The 16907-nt window shown below is 50.7% G+C and overlaps 1 protein-coding gene across 1 annotated transcript; it reads left to right on the plus strand.

Moving 5' to 3' along the window:
- Positions 1-296: 296 nt before the first annotated feature.
- Positions 297-16192, plus strand: LOC144508929 (platelet-derived growth factor subunit B-like). Its single transcript, XM_078237143.1, has 7 exons — positions 297-1040; positions 1435-1495; positions 8530-8613; positions 9907-10100; positions 12782-12905; positions 14045-14180; positions 14739-16192. The coding sequence occupies exons 1-6, from the start codon at positions 987-989 to the stop codon at positions 14158-14160; spliced, it is 633 nt and encodes a 210-aa protein (XP_078093269.1). The 5' UTR covers positions 297-986; the 3' UTR covers positions 14161-14180; positions 14739-16192.
- The last annotated feature ends 715 nt before the right edge of the window (positions 16193-16907 follow it).

Genomic DNA, 16907 nt, shown 5'->3' on the forward strand with positions numbered 1-16907 from the left:
GCTGACAGTGAGTGAAGTGTGTGATCAATAGCAAAGGCTGCTTCGTCTTCTTGCTGGGTGTTAGGCTTGATGCCTTTGTAATGAGTGCACACACGTCCCCCTCGGGATTGACTTTCTATCGGCTGGATATCTGGACCGTACTTTCCCTTTAAAACGGTTCAGACACAGGGGAATCCCCGGACACATGCGCAATCCTTCTCCACACCTTCACATTCCCTGGCTATAAAATCGCAGGGAGGCGGGGAACCGAGTTATTTATTCACTGGTGACAAGGAGGGAGTAACAACTGCTGGAGAGACACACAGGGATACAGTCAGACAGGCACACGGGCTGTAGACAGGGAGAGACAGCCAGACACAGGGAAACAGATCCACAGAGAGAGAGAGAGAGAGACACACGCAGTGACACACATAGAGAAAGACATACACGCAGAAAGAGAGACATACACAGAAAGACACAGACACAGAGAGACACACAGAGAAAGACACACACACACACAGAAAGACATACACGCAGAGACATACACTGAGAGACAGACAGACACACACACAGACACACACAGAAGAGACAGCCAGACGCACAGAGACAGACACGGGGAGAGAGACAGACAGGATCAAACTAAGAGGGTCAGATTGAGTGAGGGGGAGTCAGGCTGACTGGAGACTCTGCCCTGACACTGAGCTGGCATTCACCAGTGGACACAGCTCAGCGAGAGCCACCTGTTACTCAGGATCAGACTCTGCTCCGGCTTCCAGTCACTTGCTTGCCCGCCCGCCCTGGACTAACTACCGAAGGAGAACAACTCCAGCAAAAACTTGGTGGAAAGTTTGAAAGCGTGTTCGGTGCGGCAGGTTTTCCCATCAAGAGGAAGTCCAGTCCGCCTGTGTTTGTCCTGGGATCAGCGGGTGGAGTCTCAGCCCCGGGGAGATGTGCTGCTCAGATTCTGCCCTCTGAGTCGAGTGTCCGAGAGGGAGCCGAGCCGAGCCATGCATCTGCGGATCGCACTGTTGACACTGTGCTACCTGTGGTCGGTCACTGAGGTGAGCTGCAGCTGGGGCAAGGGGCAGGTCTGGGAGGGAAGGTTCATGCTTCTCGGTTCCGTGACACAGGATAATGGGGCACATCAGAGGTGATACAGGATAATGTGAGCCAGTGTGGAATTAATGCAATTTGTAATCCAGTGTTAACAGTGGGGGTATCTCCAGTAGTGTGTGATGGGAGGCTACAGTAAGATGTTTGGGCTGTTTGCAGCCTAATTTTTATTTATAGGTGGGTGAGCGTAGTTGGGAGTGCTGACCTCCCTACCTATGTCTCTCTGCCCCTTCCTTCCCTAGTTCTGGGTGGGTTGCTGAAGGTTAGGATGTGCCCTCTGGGAGAGTTCTATGCTGCCCACTAATCTCTCCTCTCTTTTCTCTACCCCCTCCAAAAAAACAGGGTGACTGGATCCTTTCAGAGCACAGCAACTTCCAGAGCCTCCTCCAGAATCGATCCCGAGGTAAATCGTAGATAGATTGTGGGCAATGCATAGGTATGGGGCAACATGCAGGAAAAAGGGCAGGTGATTACAGGTGTAATTGAAGTGAGGTTGGCAGGGGGGGCCAGGGGAGGTGCTGATCGTTTTGTAAGTGGGTAAAAGATGATCAGGAGGATGTTCACTGGTGCCATTGCAGATACGTTGGACCTACCCATTCCGAGCAGAGCCCGGAGATTGGCATTTAACAATGTTGGGACAACCCATCCACTCTGGAGATTGGTGTCTTGGTGTGGACAGTGCCGCCTATAGAGCTGAACGGCACAAGATGAAGATCAGCAACTCAGCTGGAATTGAAAGAGATGAACAAAGGGAATTGAAAGAGATGAACAAAGGGAGGGGCCAAGGGCTTTGGACCTCATGGAGCCTTTGGAAGGGGAAAGAGAGGTGGCGGGGGAGGGGAGGGGTTTAGGGAGAGATTCCCACTGCGCAGGAGTGTGTCGCCTGCACTGAGAATGGAGGGGGGGGAGTGAGTGCATAGTAAAGGGTGCCTGCTAAAACCAGTGAGGCTGGGAGACAGGAGTGTGGCCTCACAGCTCCTGTAACACTGGGGAACTGCGGACTTTGTTGTGGATTGGTATTTGCCAGATAATTAGGTGTGTAGGCAGGCTGTTAGCAAACAGGCCACGAGCAGACAGTGCTGGGGAACTAGAAGGGTGGGCCCTCCTCTTCAGTATTCCCTCCTGGGCTGGGGGTGCTCCCAGATGGAGCCACATTCCTTTCTTGGGTTCTGTAATGACATTTCAATTCTCGCCTGTTTTGTCTGCTGGCCAATCCAACCTCAGTTCAGCTGCTATCTAAGAAAGCCCAGTGTTTCCTGCAATTGTCTAACAGTCCAATGGGCCTTGGCAAGGGTCCATTGTCTCTTCACCAGTATAACAGAGTGAAGCATCGCGTGAGGGTGCTGGCCAGCAGGCTGTGCTGGGTCTTGTCCCAGCATTGTTAAATGCCAGTCTCTTTCTTGTATTTTTCAAACACAATGAATATGCTTCTAAATATAGGCACCCTGTGTTAGCATTCCGCATATCATAACCAGGATGGAATTTGTGGAATAGTTTCCTGATAGTTTGTATTTGCAATTGTCTGAAGCATTCAAATGAACAAAGTTTCTTTCTTTCGCCTGTGCTGTTGACCTTCACATTAACATTTCTGCTTCTTAAATATGACACAGTTAGCATTTCAGCATGTTTAATCTTGCTGCCAGAATTTATGTTAACCCCTTGACTGCTGGAGATTCTCTCCCATTTCCAATGTAATTAATTGGACACTTAATTCTTGGTTAGCAATCTTGAGAAATTTTGGAGACAGGTTAGGACCGTTAAGCCTGATAAGGGCACCTTCTCTAACTTGATCTTAACCACCCCTCCCCTAACCATCCCAGTCACCGGATGGCAGCTTTCTGTCTGTTAAGATGATGGTTTGTGCCATGCTGGTCAATTCTACATTAAGTATCAGCTGGTGTGGATCAGAGGCCCCACGCTGGCACGGCAGTCTCTACTGCATTTGCTGCAAACGAGGACAGTGGGCTGAGAAGCTGCACAATTCGCTGGCCTCTGTTTTCTCTGAGTTCTCTTCTGGGCCTGGTGAGCATTTTGTTTCTGCGCGTCTCTTCCAATGCCCTACCAAACAGTCAGCCTCCAGAGGCCACGGCTATTGGTGACTGTCTCTCAGTTGACAGTGTGAGTATCCCACCATCTTAATATCTCAGTTGCAGGGATGCATATAGTGGAGGTATGGATGCCCAGGAGGTAATGACCCAACGGCCAATTCGCCACACAGAAGGTCTTTGGGTATACGGCTGTCATCCATCTGGTGAATGTGGCTGAGCCAGCACAGATATCATTAGCTTAGCAATTAGTGTATGCAGATGGGGTTAGCATATTCCAGGACCTTTTGAGTTGGTGACCTTGTCCTGCCAACAGATGCCAAGGATACGTCTGAGACATTGGAAACTGTTCAGCCTCTTGTCTTGCCTAGTGTGTATTGTCCAGGTTTTTCCACTGCAGAGGAGTGCGCTGAGGTCACAAGCTTGGTAGACTGACAGTTTGGTGACTCAGTCAGGTTGCTGTTGTTCCACATTCTCTTACTCAGCTTGGATATAACAGTTGCAGCTTTTGTGATGCATATGTTGATTTCAGAATCAAGTGACAGTTCGCTGGTGATTGTGGAGCCTAGATATGGGGAGCCATTAACAACCTCCAGCATCACATTGCTGATAGATGGTGGTATGGCAATGGAGCAGGACATTGTCTTTCTGATGCTGATGGTCAAACCAAACTGTTTACAAGTGTGAGATAGGCCATCCATTCACCTCTGAATGTGTTCCTCAGTATGGAATGTTAGTCAGTGTAGAGCAACTTTCTGATGAGGACTTGGCACATCTTTGTCTTGGATCTTAGGCGAGTCAGGCTGAACAGCTTTTCATCAGTTCCCATTTTTAACCGGGAACTCTCTGTAGCCGATCTGAAGGCACGTGCCAGCCGCAAAGGGAAGAATATGCCAAAGAATGTCGGTGGCAGAACACAACCCTGTTTGACCCCACTGCGGATCTGATGTTGCCCTCTCATAGCTGACCTTACCCACCATGTTGTCATGGAAAGAGGAGATCACACTGAGTGGCTTTGGCAGGCTGCCAGTTTCCTCCAGCAGCTTAAATAGGCCACCTCTGCTCAGATGGCCGAACGCCTTTGTGAGATTGATGAAGGCGATAAATAGTGGTCTTCCTTGTTCGCGGCATTTATCTTGCAGCTGCCTAGGAGATCATGTCAATTGTAGATCCTCTAATTCTGAAATCGCACTGGGGTTCGGGGTGGATGCATTCAGGCAAGATCTGCAGCCTGACAAGCAAGTACATTTTGCATGATGCTCAGCAGTTGTTGTAATCGCTGCAGTCTCACGTGTTTATTTGCAGGGTCACGACCTCTGCACCATGCCCCCTCCCTCCAGGAGAGCAGGAGAAGCTTGTGCAGATGCTGCAGGAATGCATGTTTCCCATGCTTGATGAGTTTAGGTGATAGAGCACCAGCACTTGGATCTTTGCCCATAGCTAGCGGGTCAAAGGCTTTGCTAAGCTCCTCCACTGTGGGTTCGATATCCAGCTCTGCTCTGACAGGCAGGTTTTCTATGGTGTCTGGATCTTCTTCAGTGACAGTGCTCTCCTTCGAGTACTTTCAAATGATTTATTGCAGTTGGCGATGAACCTTTGTTTTCAATTAAGCCATTTTCATTGCCGTTGCCTGTTCGATTCCTTCACACATGCACCTGACATTCCATGTGTCGAATGACATCTAGATATTCTGGGAAAGTTGTAACCAGCAGCCATGGGCGCACTGCCTAGCAGTTTGTTGGACTTTACTTTGAGTGACTTTTGTAAATAATGAGCGGGGATTGTTTGGCTTCAATGACGGGTTCCATCCAAGTGATGTCAACCTTGAACAAGTCAGCATTTTTCCACTCTTGCTTCTCATATGTTGAGAGTCTGGTATTGTGGATGGTGTCCAGAAATATGTCCCCTTTCACTTCTAGACTCTTGTGTGGGAATGCTGGGGAGTGCCAGTTCAATCGAGTTGCAGGACTGTTGGGGTTTTATCTGGCTACCTTAGCGGCATTTCTGCTTTGAATGAACAACTTCAAGGGTTGCATCCTCGCTCTAGTGCACGCCAGGAAGTGATCTGTATCATAGTCAGCAGTGTGTGGTAACTGTGTGTGTTCAGAATACTGTTCAGAGAGTCACATCTCTCGTCTGGTGATAGAACCAATTGGTGCCAGTGTCCTGATCTTTGAAATCTCCAGTTTGTTCTGAAAGAAGGTGCTAAGATACACAAAGCTCATGATAGCTGCTGAGCTCAAGTAGTCTCTGTCTGTCTATGCACGACATAGGAGGGCTATGACTCACGGTCCACACCCAGTTTTGCATTGAAATCCACAGTAGGTAAAGATATTCTAACTTGATGATTTTGCTGCGTCAAACTCCTCTTAAAATTGCCCTTTCACTTCCATAATGGATCACAGTATTGGAGCATAGTTACTCATGAGTTTAAGTGGCCCTGTTTGAGTTGAGGGGTGGCTGGAGAGAAGATGTCATGATCTATTTCTGGGATGTCCCATCATCGAGAATGGCAAGTTTGTTACAGTGGAGGCTATACCTTGTTCCTGACATTCCAACTTGATCATTGAAGAGTTGGCTTTTTTTTTTGTTTGTCTGCCCGGATTCTGTCCACTTGTTGAGCAGAATATCCAAGCTCCAAGTGCCCATTGGGCCATGTCAGTGTCTGACTTGAGGTGGGTGGTCACTGACCAGTGGGACAAGCTGGTCATTCCCACCATTGATGACGGCCTGTAGTCTTGCATTCTGTATGGCAGTTGATCTGGGCCTATCACTCGTAGCTGCTATCTCCCCTGTTGTGTTAACACTCTGCAATGAAGCTGGAGTGCCCTCTCCAGACCACAAGCTGGACAAAAACTAACGGAAACCTTGGGCTGCCCAAAGGTCAGGGACCCCTCTCGACCTTCCAAAGGAATGAAAGCTCTTGGCACCAGCTTGGTTGCAGGAGCTGCCGGAAAGATGACATATTTAGACATTAGTCTGCCTTTGGGCTCCACTCCAGACTTTTTGTCAGGGCTTACTCCCGAAGCCTTCAACTCTCCTGCGGTATCCACAAGGTAGTGGAACTATTCACCCACAGCTGGGAGTTTGGTCTATGAGCGCCAGGATGTGTTCACATACCAGTGAGCTGGCACACTCCGGGTGGGATTTTCCAGCCACGTTCACCCCAAGGCATCGCTGCTGGCCAGTGGTGCAGGCTGAAGAGGAGGAGCAAACTAGCATGTTAACTCTCTGCATGCAACACCAGACCCATCACATCAGCTTGTTTCGACACACATGCAATTATTTGGTGTCCTATGATTCTGGCCTCTTGCCCATCCAATTTTAATCACACTACCATTGACATCCATGCCGTCAGCTGCCGAGATTCTAAGCTTTGGAATTCACTCCCTAAACCTCTCCACCTCCTTGCGGAAGAACTTTCTTGCAACCTCCCTTTATGACCAAGCTTTTGGTCTCTTGCCTGAATATCTCCTTGTATGGATTGCTGGTCAGTTTTGCCTGGTTATGCCCCGACAAAAACGCTTGGGCTGTTTCAGTATTTTAAAGGCGCTACGTTAATGTGAACTGTGATTGTTGATGATACCTTCTCTGTCCAGGGACACGTCTCCCATCCAACTGCCTGTTTCCAGGTAACTTATTTCGCAACTTCTATTCCAGCTTGGGCGAAAACTAAACTCCCAGTGACTCCTGGATTCCCTATTTGCAATCCCGTCGCCCTGGGCTTTGAACCTTTCACTGCGGGGAACAATTTGACCAATCCTTCATAATTTAAAAGCTGTGAGGAAAAGTTTGAAAAATTGAGGTATCTTCTTGTTGAGACAGCAGACAACAGGATTGATGTGTTTAGAATTGCGGGGGGGGGGTTTATAAAACAGCATTTCCAGTAGTACAGAGGTTAAGAACAGGGAGCCATAAGATACAAAAATTAAAGGAAAGTGATTTAAAACTGAGCAGCAGAAACTTGTTCACACAGAGAGCTATGAGGCCGCAACATCCACTTCCATCATTAATGGTTGAGGCAAAAACCTGTGTCAATATTGGAGATTAGATTTGCTCGGTAGATGAAGAGAAAGGGGAGAATGGGAGAATAGATTAGGTAAATGTGGTTAGGGCGATGTATTTATGTGTAGAGTAAATACCGAGATGGACTGATTGCACTGGACGCTCTGCTTCCAAGTTACAACTTCTCTGTATTTCTATGTGGGTCACTTCCTCAATGTCACCCCAAAGGAAGCAAACTTGACCTCATTCTCATTTCCTCATTTATAGCCAGAACCTCCGGACCTCATTCCCTCCAAAAAACCTGCTGTGATAGGGATCAATGGAAAAATTCAGATTTGAGACTGCTAGTTTTTTTTTATGGGGTTAAGTGGGGAGACAAGGAGTCAGGGTTCCAATCAACCATGGTCCAACTGAATAACAGAAGAATCCTGGTGGGGCTGAATGGCCTCTTCCTATTTCCATAGAGCAGGCTCGAGGGGCTGAATGTCCTCTTCCTTTTCTCGTGGAGCAGGCTCAAGGGCCTGAATGGTCTCTCCCTGTTTTCTTGGAGCTGAATGGCCTCCTGTGGTTCTACTGCAGAAGTTCATGGCCAGTTACTGGGGCAGCTGGAGTCATGTCCTGTCACATAATGGTGTGGATTTTGCAGCAAGTCTGCCCAGGGTTTGGAGAAAATCCCGTTCCAGTTAACAGCTGGGTTTAAGCAGCAGGTAATTCACATTCTCACAGAATCTCAGAATCCTACGATGCAGAAGAGGCCCTTCGGCCCATCGAGTCTGCACCGACGCATGAAAGGCCCTGACCTGCCCACCTCATCCCACTTGCCAGCACTTGGCCAATAGCCTTGAATGTTATGATGTGCCAAGTACTCATCCAGGTACTTTTTAAAGGATGTGAGGCATCCCGCCTCCACCACCCTCCCGGGCAGCGCATTCCAGACCCTCACCACCCTCTGGGTAAAAGAGCTTTTCCTCAAATCCCCCCTAAACCTCCCCCCCCCCCTCACTTTTAACTTGTGTCCCCTCGTAACTGACCCTTCAACTAAGGGGAACAGCTGCTCCCTATCCACCCTGTCCATGCCCCTCATAATCTTGAACACCTCGATCAGGTCACCCCTCATTCTGATCCCATGTAGTTTACAGCCCCTGATTGGTTCTCTAGAAGCTGCACCACCCCCCCGCCCAATATGATGTTGTCTGCAAATTTTGAAAATTTACTTTTAACTGAAGGTGCTCTGTTAAATATAACACGACTTTACTCATATAATTTAAAGTATAAAATAAGGGATGTTATATTTCCTCTTTGACCTCCGTTTCGTTTCAATCAGCCAATTTTAAAATATAGAGTTGGGATTGATGGAGACAATAACCAGTCGTGTGTTTGCTTTCAGATGGTGAGGATTCTGAGAATCTTTATTCTGTGTCTGTAACTGGAGAGGGTCACTGGCGATCCGTCCGTGTGACCCGCAGCCCAGGTAAGAGCTATTCCTGTATGAACTGTCCAACTCCACAGAGCCCAGGACATTGGACTAGGCTCTGTGGTCGATGGGGGGGAGAATGAGGCAGAGGCGGTGGGGGAGGGGGGTCGCACATCTGCAAGCATTTCACATGTGGTGCTTCCCGGCTGCTGATGGCAATGACACAACGGGAGTCGGTCAGGTTCCTGGGGGATGGGGTTTTGTTTGGAACTCTTGGCGATTTGGTCGGGATCCCCAAGGATGAGGGGCTGAGGTGGGCTTAGTTGGAATACCCAAGGGGTAAAAGGGGTGTTAGTTGGGATATCCTGGAGGATAGAGTGGGGGCACCGTGACATTAGTCTGGATTCCCAGTTCCCAGGGAGAGGGTGAAGTCAGACAGGAGGCAGCAGGGGGACTGGGTGGGGCTGGTGGCGAAGGAGGGGGGGGGCGTTGGTCAGTTCCCTTTGGGGGTTGAGGATGGCCGGGCCATCACTTGGTGTGGACAGGATCCCAAACGCGCTTCACAGGAGCGTAATTTAGACAAAATTTAACACTGAGTCACATTGGGTAATGCGACCAATGCTTGGTCAAGGAGGGAGGTTTTAAATAGCCTCTTAAAGGAAAGGGAGGTGGAGAAGTTTAGGAAGAGAATTCCAAGCAACTGAAGGCACAGCCACCAGTGGTGGAATGGTTAAAAATAGGGATGCTCAAGATCCAGAATTGAAAGAGTGCAGAGATCTGGGAGGGTCGGGGGCTGGTGGAGATTACAGAGAGAGGGAGGGCCGAGGCCTTAGCGGGATTCGAAAACCAGGCTGAAAATTTTAAAATTGAAGCATCGCTGGTTCAGGAGCCAACGTCGGGCAGGTGGAGGTGACTGACTGAATCCTTTGTCACTTCTTATCGTCTGTGCTCCCCCATTAACCTGCATTCACTCAGTCTCATTGGCTGCCATTTCCCGGAATCCATCAATTTAAAATGCTCATTCTTGTGCTTAAATCCTTTAATGGCCTTTCCCCTTCCTCTATCCCAACTTCCAAGAATCCCTTCCTTGAACTGCCAACTCTTCTGACTCTGGCCAATCGTTCATCGCTCTGCCCTCTCGCCCCATCACTGGTGCCTCTGCCTTCAACTCCACATCTCTCTAGCTTCCTGTCCTCCATCCAGATGCTTTTAGGGAAGTAGTGTGGACTACTTGTAATTCTGAGTGATGTAGCTGGGGAGTTGTGGTCCGCTCGAGGGTAGTCAGAGGCAGGGGTTGGCGCTGCATGTGCCCAGATCATTGTGCTGAGCCCGTGTGCCCGTCTGTTACAGTGGTGGAAGATGCCAAGCTTGCCGAGTGTAAGGTGAGGCCAGCAGTGATCGAAATTACACGCAGTATGGTGGATCCCACTGCCGCCAACTTCTTTGTCTGGCCGTCCTGTGTGGAGGTTCAGCGATGTTCAGGTTGCTGCAACACCAGAAACTACAAGTGCCAGGCAACCAAGGTACACGAGCGACATGTGCAGGTGAGGAGTGTTGCTGCAAGGGAGTACTGTGGGGGGAGGGGGATGGGAGTGACAGGGTGGGGGTTGAGATTGGTGGGAGAGGCGAGGGCAGGTTGTTGGGGAGAGGTATTGGGGTGACGGGGATAGGGTTGTCAGTGTGGGGGGGAGGAGGTTGGGAATGGCAGGGGATGGGGGAGAGGGGCAGGGTGTTGGTAAGGGTTATTGGGGTGAGGGGGATAGGGTTGTCAGTGTGGGGGGTTGGGAATGGCAGGGGGTGGTAGAGGGGGCGGGGCGTTGGGGAGGGGTATTGGGGTGAGGGGGGTAGGGTTGTCAGTGTGGGGGGTTGGGAATGGTAGGGGGTGGGGGAGGGGGCAGGGTGTTGGGGAGGGGTATTGGGGTGAGGGGGGTAGGGTTGTCAGTGTGGGGGGGTTGGGAATGGCAGGGGGTGGGGGAGGGGGCAGGGTGTTGGGGAGGGTATTGGGGTGAGGGGGATAGGGCTGTCAGTGTGGGGGGGTTGGGAATGGCAGGGGATGGGGGAGAGGGGCAGGGTGTTGGTAAGGGTTATTGGGGTGAGGGGGATAGTGTTGTCAGTGTGGGGGGTTGGGAATGGCAGGGGGTGGGGGAGGGTTATTGGGGTGAGGGAGATAGGGTTGTCAGTGTGGAGGGGTTCGGAATGGGAGTGGGTGGAGGAGGGGGGCAGGGTGTTGGGGAGGGGTATTGGGGTGAGGGATAGGGTTGTCAGTGTGGGGGGGTTGGGAATGACAGGGGGTGAGGGAGAGGGGTAACAGTGTCAGTGGAGGGGTATTGGGGTACCAGGGTGAGTGAGGAGTGATAGACAGTAGTAGGCGTGGGGCAGAGTGTGCTGAAGTTATTGGGGAGGGGGAGTTGGGGGTATCGGGAGTTGGAGGGGCAGGGTGGGGAGAGAGGGGGATGTAGTGTCAGGGTGATGAAGATTTGGGGAGGGGGTTTGGGGGGTAATCAGGGAGAGGGATGGTGTCTGAGGGTGTGGGTAGGGATGTCAGGGAGTTGATGTGTTGTGGATGGGGAAGGGGGTAGATGTGTTGGGGTGTGGAATGGGGAAGGGGTTGGGTTTGTTGGGGGTGGGGTGGGTGTGGGGAAGGGAGGGTGGGTGTGTTGATGGGGTAGGGGAAAGGAGATGGGGGTGTCGGGAAGTGCGGAAAGTGGGTGGGTGTGTCGGGGTTATGAGGGATGGGGGAGGAAGGGGGTAGAGGTGGAGGAAGGGGTTGTCAGGGCTATGGGAGGTAGGGTTGTTAGAATTGTATAATCCCTACAGTGCAGAAGGAGGCTATTCGGCCCATCATATTTGCACCGACAACAATCCCACCCAGGCCTTATCCCCTTAACACCACATATTTACCCTGCTAATCCCCCAACACTTAGGGGCAGTTTAGCATGGCCAATCCACCTAACCCGCACATCTTTGGAGTGTGGGAGGAAACCGGAGCACCCGGAGGAAACCCACGCAGACACGGGGAGAACATGCAGACTCCACACAGTCAATGACCCAAGCCGGGAATCGAACCCGTGACCCTGGCGTTGTGAGGCAGCGGTGTAGCACCATTGTGCCACCCTAGGAGGAAGCCATTCAGCCCATCGATGCTCCACTGGCCCCACCCCCATAACCTTGGGGGGGATTAGGCAGTGGATGTGGGTCTCAGGGCAATCTGGAGGGTGAGGTGTAACGGGGGCATTGGCAGGAAAGGGGTTGTTGGTGTTGGGATGGATGGTTATGACTCTGGTCAGAATGCCCTATCCTACAGCAGTGTCTCAGTTGGCTGCGACACTGTAGGACACTGTAGGGCGGCACGGTGGCACAGTGGTTAGCACTGCTACCTCACAGTACCTGGGACCCGGGTTCGATTCCCGGTTTGGGTCACTGTGTCTGTGTGGAGTTTGCACGTTCTCCCCGTGTCTGCGTGGGTTTCCTTCGGGCGCTCCGGTTTCCTCTCACAGTCCAAAGATCTGCAGGTTAGGTTGATAGGCCATGCTAAATTGTCCCTTAGTGTCAGAGGATGAGCAGGGTTAATGCGTGGGGTTATGGGAATAGGATGAGGGTGGGATACGATCAGTACAACTTGATGGCTTGTACTGTCGGGATTCTATGACTGTGCCACCTCATCCTCTGTGATGGATGGAGTGTGGTGCCCAGTAAGTCTGGCAGGCAGCCACTGTTGTTTCCTCAGCTCTTTAACCCTGCCTGACCAGAAATAAAACTTCATCCCTTATCAGATATTTTAACAAACTAACCTGGACTCAGTCAGAGTGTTCCAGGAAATTCCTTTCATTCTTTTGCAATGAACCTTACGGGAATATTTTAGAAATAATTAGTTCCCAAAATGTCAGCAGAGGCTTCTAGAATCCTCAGTGGTGAGCAGTGACAGCGCTGGAGATCCAGGCCTTACTGTTGTCAATCTGGTTACATCTGCCATCGACAACTCGTGTCTGCATTCTTGACAGAATAATGGAAAATTCTGGAAATGGGCAGCAGGTGATTGGAGCACACATAGCAGAACTGGGCTGCTTTACGGAGTGTGCAGTCCCTTCATTAAAAACCTGCTGACAAAACTCTGCGACAAACATTGACAGTAAACTGTGACTGAGGCTCTGTATTTTTGGAACTGTCTGTTCTATTTGTGATTAGCAGTGGTTGAGTTCTCTGTGTCCTCTCTACCCGTCCTCAGGTCGTCAAAAAGGTCTATCGTCGCAAACGCCTCGTAACCAGGAAAGCGGTGGTGGTCTTGATGGACCACGTGGAATGCAAGTGTATGACAGCAGCTCAATACGCAGACTCCCGGGAGAGAGAGGGTGAGTATCTCACAACTGGAGCTCAAGGCAGGGAACAGGCGCTTGAGCAATTGGAGCCGGTGGTTGTCCGGGTGGGCCCGGGTTTCTGTTGGGTGGCTGAGTGAGTCGGGATTGCGTGATGTGTTTCTGGGTGAGTCGGGATTACGCGATGTGTTTCTGGGTGGGTCGGGGTTGTACGATGGGTGTCTGGGTGGGTGGGGTTGTATAATGAGTGTCTGGGTGGGTTGAGGTTGCATGGTGTCTGTCTGGGTGGGTGGGAGTTGTACGGTGGGTGTCTGGGTGGGTTTGAATTGTACGATGACTGTCTGGGTGGGTTGAGGTTGTACGATGGGTGTCTGGGTGGGTTTGGATTGTACGGTGGGTGTCTGGGTGGGTTTGGATTGTACGGTGGGTGTCTGGGTGGGTTGAGGTTGTACGGTGAGTGTCTGGGTGGGTTTGGATTGTACGGTGAGTGTCTGGGTGGGTTTGGATTGTACGGTGAGTGTCTGGGTGGGTTTGGATTGTACGGTGAGTGTCTGGGTGGGTTTGGATTGTACGGTGAGTGTCTGGGTGGGTTTGGATTGTACGGTGGGTGTCTGGGTGGGTTTGGATTGTACGATGGGTGTCTGGGTGGGTTTGGATTGTACGATGAGTGTCTGGGTGGGTTTGGATTGTACGGTGGGTGTCTGGGTGGGTTTGGATTGTACGGTGGGTGTCTGGGTGGGTTGAGGTTGTACAGTGGGTGTCTGGTGAGTTGAGGTTGTACGGTGGGTGTCTGGGTGGGTAGGGGTTGCACAATGAGTGTCTGGGTGGGTGGGCTTGTCCTGTACCTGAATATAGATCGAGTCATGTTTTTAGTCCACTGCTTATCACTCCTGCATTACACCGATAGCTATTCTGTTATTCACCCTCACCAATCTGTTAGTCCCCCGTGTATACGAGACTGGATAGTGAATATTTGCAAAATACTTCAGCTGTGGAGAGGGTCACAGGTAAAGCCATCCATAACGCACTGCCCCCAACCCCTCAGACCAGGAACAAGGAACTCAGCTGTTACCTTGCCTTTCTAACTATAACCCCAGCTGAGATTAACTGGCTGAGGTCAAGGCTGGATCCAGATGCTGCAGGCTCAGAATTTGATGGTTTGTTTTTCTCACCAGGTCCCTTGGTGATTCCAGCTCCCATTGCGTTCCGGGCTCGCAAGCACAGCAGCGGCAAACGGAAATATCAGAAATTCAAGTACATCAATGGAGGGAAGGACGTTCCCCAAAGATAGGATCAGGAGGCAAGATTCAGGTAAGGAGCTCTGGCACACAACTGGCCCCCAACAGAGTGGGGGCAAGGGAGAGGGTGTGCAGATGAAACATGGGATCAAGTGGGTAGGTGGGAGTGGTAGGGGGGGGGCGGGTATCAGCCACTTCTGAATGTGAGGTGCCTGTCTCACTGAATCCCTACAGAAGGTGGCCATTCGGCCCATCAAGCCTGCACCAGCAACAATCCCACCCAGGCCCTATCTCCGTAACCCCACGTATTTACCCCACTAACCCCCCGACACTAAGGGGCAATTTAACACGGCCAATCCACCGTAATCTGCACATCTTTGGGGTTGTGGGAGGAAACCGGAGCACTCGGAGGAAACCCACGCAGACACGGGGAGAACGTGCAGACTCCGCACAGACAGTGACCCCCAAGGCTGGAATTGTACCTGGGTCCCTGGCGCTGTGAAGCAGCAGTGCTAACCTACTGTGCCACCATGCCGCACATGTTGGCGGAGAGTAGGTCAGCGGCTAACTGGGGTCAGTGTTAATGGTGCCTCAGTCCATCACACTCACTTCATGTTGTTTGAATTTCCAGGTCTTACACTCAAGGGGCCCCCGTGGATGTTGGGAGTCGGGCAGCAGCAAGAAGCGTTTCAAGTTAGCCTCGCTGTTTTCAGCCGCTGAAAGTGGAATCTTCCGAAACTGAAATAGTTAATGGCCAAATGGAAGAATTTCATGGACTGCAGATTCGAGAAAAAGGACAAACCAGAGACAAACATGCACTAGAGACTAAAATTGACTTTTAATGCAAACATTTATAAGTGATGACCACTGGATTTGGAGAGCCAAGACTGAAGCCAACCAGCTCCATGCCTGTGTGAATGGACAGGGTGTGAGTGAGGCTGTGTCGAAGCCTGGGCTGTGTGCACTGTATATTTTGCTTTTTTATGTATTTTCCATATTTAAGGTAACCGTGTATTGATTACTGGGAACAGCATGAGGCAAAGTCAAGCTGCAATTGGCTGGTTCTGCCAGTTTCGGAGTGGCATTCTAAAGGGGTACATTGTTCAAGTCTGTCCACCAGCTGCTGATGTTGGGACCAAGGTTCCCATCCCTCATCCCATCCCCGATCCGCCTCCCGTCCAAGGTCCCGGTGTAGCGGTGACTGGTTCCAAACTTCACTCAGGGTTAGTGTGCACAGTTCCCCCGGGGGAGAGGGGCTCTGCAGCCCCTCCAGCTCGTCCACGGATTGGAACCCAGATTTCTGCCTCTACTCGGGGGGGGGGGGGGGGGGGGATAAAAGGGTTTAATACTGTGCAGTGAATGTTGTCACCTAACAACCCCACCCCCTGAGCCGACTCCACTTGTGCTTTGCCTCCTGGTGTCATGCTTGCAGGCGTGTAAGGGTTAACTGGGCCAAAGGAGTCGCCACTCTCTCTCTCTCTCTCTAGCTGCCTCTGGACTGGCCTCGGACAGGTTTTTGCATGATCCATAGCCAGAATGTCCCACTCCGTAGCGTTATCCAGCCCCTCCCCGCTCTCTCTAGACCCGGTGCATACTCGAGGAGTGTGCTCCAGGAGCTGACAGCAGGCCAAGCTCCGGCTGCTTGTTTACACAGCCCAAGGCTAGGGATGGGTCTGCAGTGGATCAGAGCCAGAGCTGGTAATCAAAACTCCAGCCTTGGATCTCAATGGAGCAGCACTGACTGTCAAATGGTGCCCTACCAAATGGGACAGAGACCGGGGGCTAAGTAACAGGCAATGGGAGCACGGATTAGGGGACAAGAGGGCTGGGGATTGATTGATCAGCGTCACTGATCAATAATGGAGCTTGTGTGGTGAAGCTGCTTGCTGTCGGGAGTGTACAGTGAGGGGCTGCTATGCATCAGCTCACTCGCAGTAAATCAGTTCCTGGTCAATGATGTTTTTTCAGGATAAATATTGTGACTAATTATTTATATATTTAAAGTTGTAAAAAAAAAAAAATTCTATGAAACATAATAAATGGCTGTTTGTGATTCCTGGGCAGACCAGGTGCAAAGGAACATCGAAATGTGTGTCAGTATGAGTCACACATTCCAATAAGAACAGGGACTGGGGAATGTGGAATGAATAATTGGACTCAAATCCATTCAGTTAATTATCTTCATTTGCAGTTTATTGCCTGAGGTTATGTCTGAAGGTTGGGAGGACCTACCCTCCAAGGTGAATATTGGTGCAGTATATCTCCTAACAGACTCCCCCACCTAACAGCAACCTGATTACCTGACACTGGGTGAACATCGATTCAGTCTTGGGAATTCCAGGGCTTCTCGGATTTGCTCCAGAAGCACAAACATAAGAAGGTTTCCTTGGGCTACAAGGAGCCTTCAGAAAGATGAGTTCATGCAGGGCTGCTCCAGGTCCCAGTATGCATCAATCCACCACATATAACTGCTCCTAATTTGACAACTTAATTGTCAATCTCAGTTGGAGCCGAGAACAGATCTGATAAAACTGTTGCATCAGTCAGATTGTAACTTCAGAACAGAGGAATCTTTATTCTGAACCTAACCTTGTGCTGTACCTGTCCTGGGAGTGTTTGATGGGGACAGTGTAGAGGGAGCTTTACTCTGTATCTAACTCCGTGCTGTACCTGTCCTGGGAGTGTTTGATGGGGACAGCATAGAGGGAGCTTTACTCTGTATCTAACCCCGTGCTGTACCTGTCCTGGGAGTGTTTGATGGGGACTGTGTAGAGGGAGCTTTAATCTGTATCTAACCCCG

This window comes from Mustelus asterias, chromosome 21 (genome assembly GCF_964213995.1).
Source record: "Mustelus asterias chromosome 21, sMusAst1.hap1.1, whole genome shotgun sequence".
In the NCBI taxonomy this organism is placed as follows: Eukaryota; Metazoa; Chordata; class Chondrichthyes; order Carcharhiniformes; family Triakidae; genus Mustelus; species Mustelus asterias.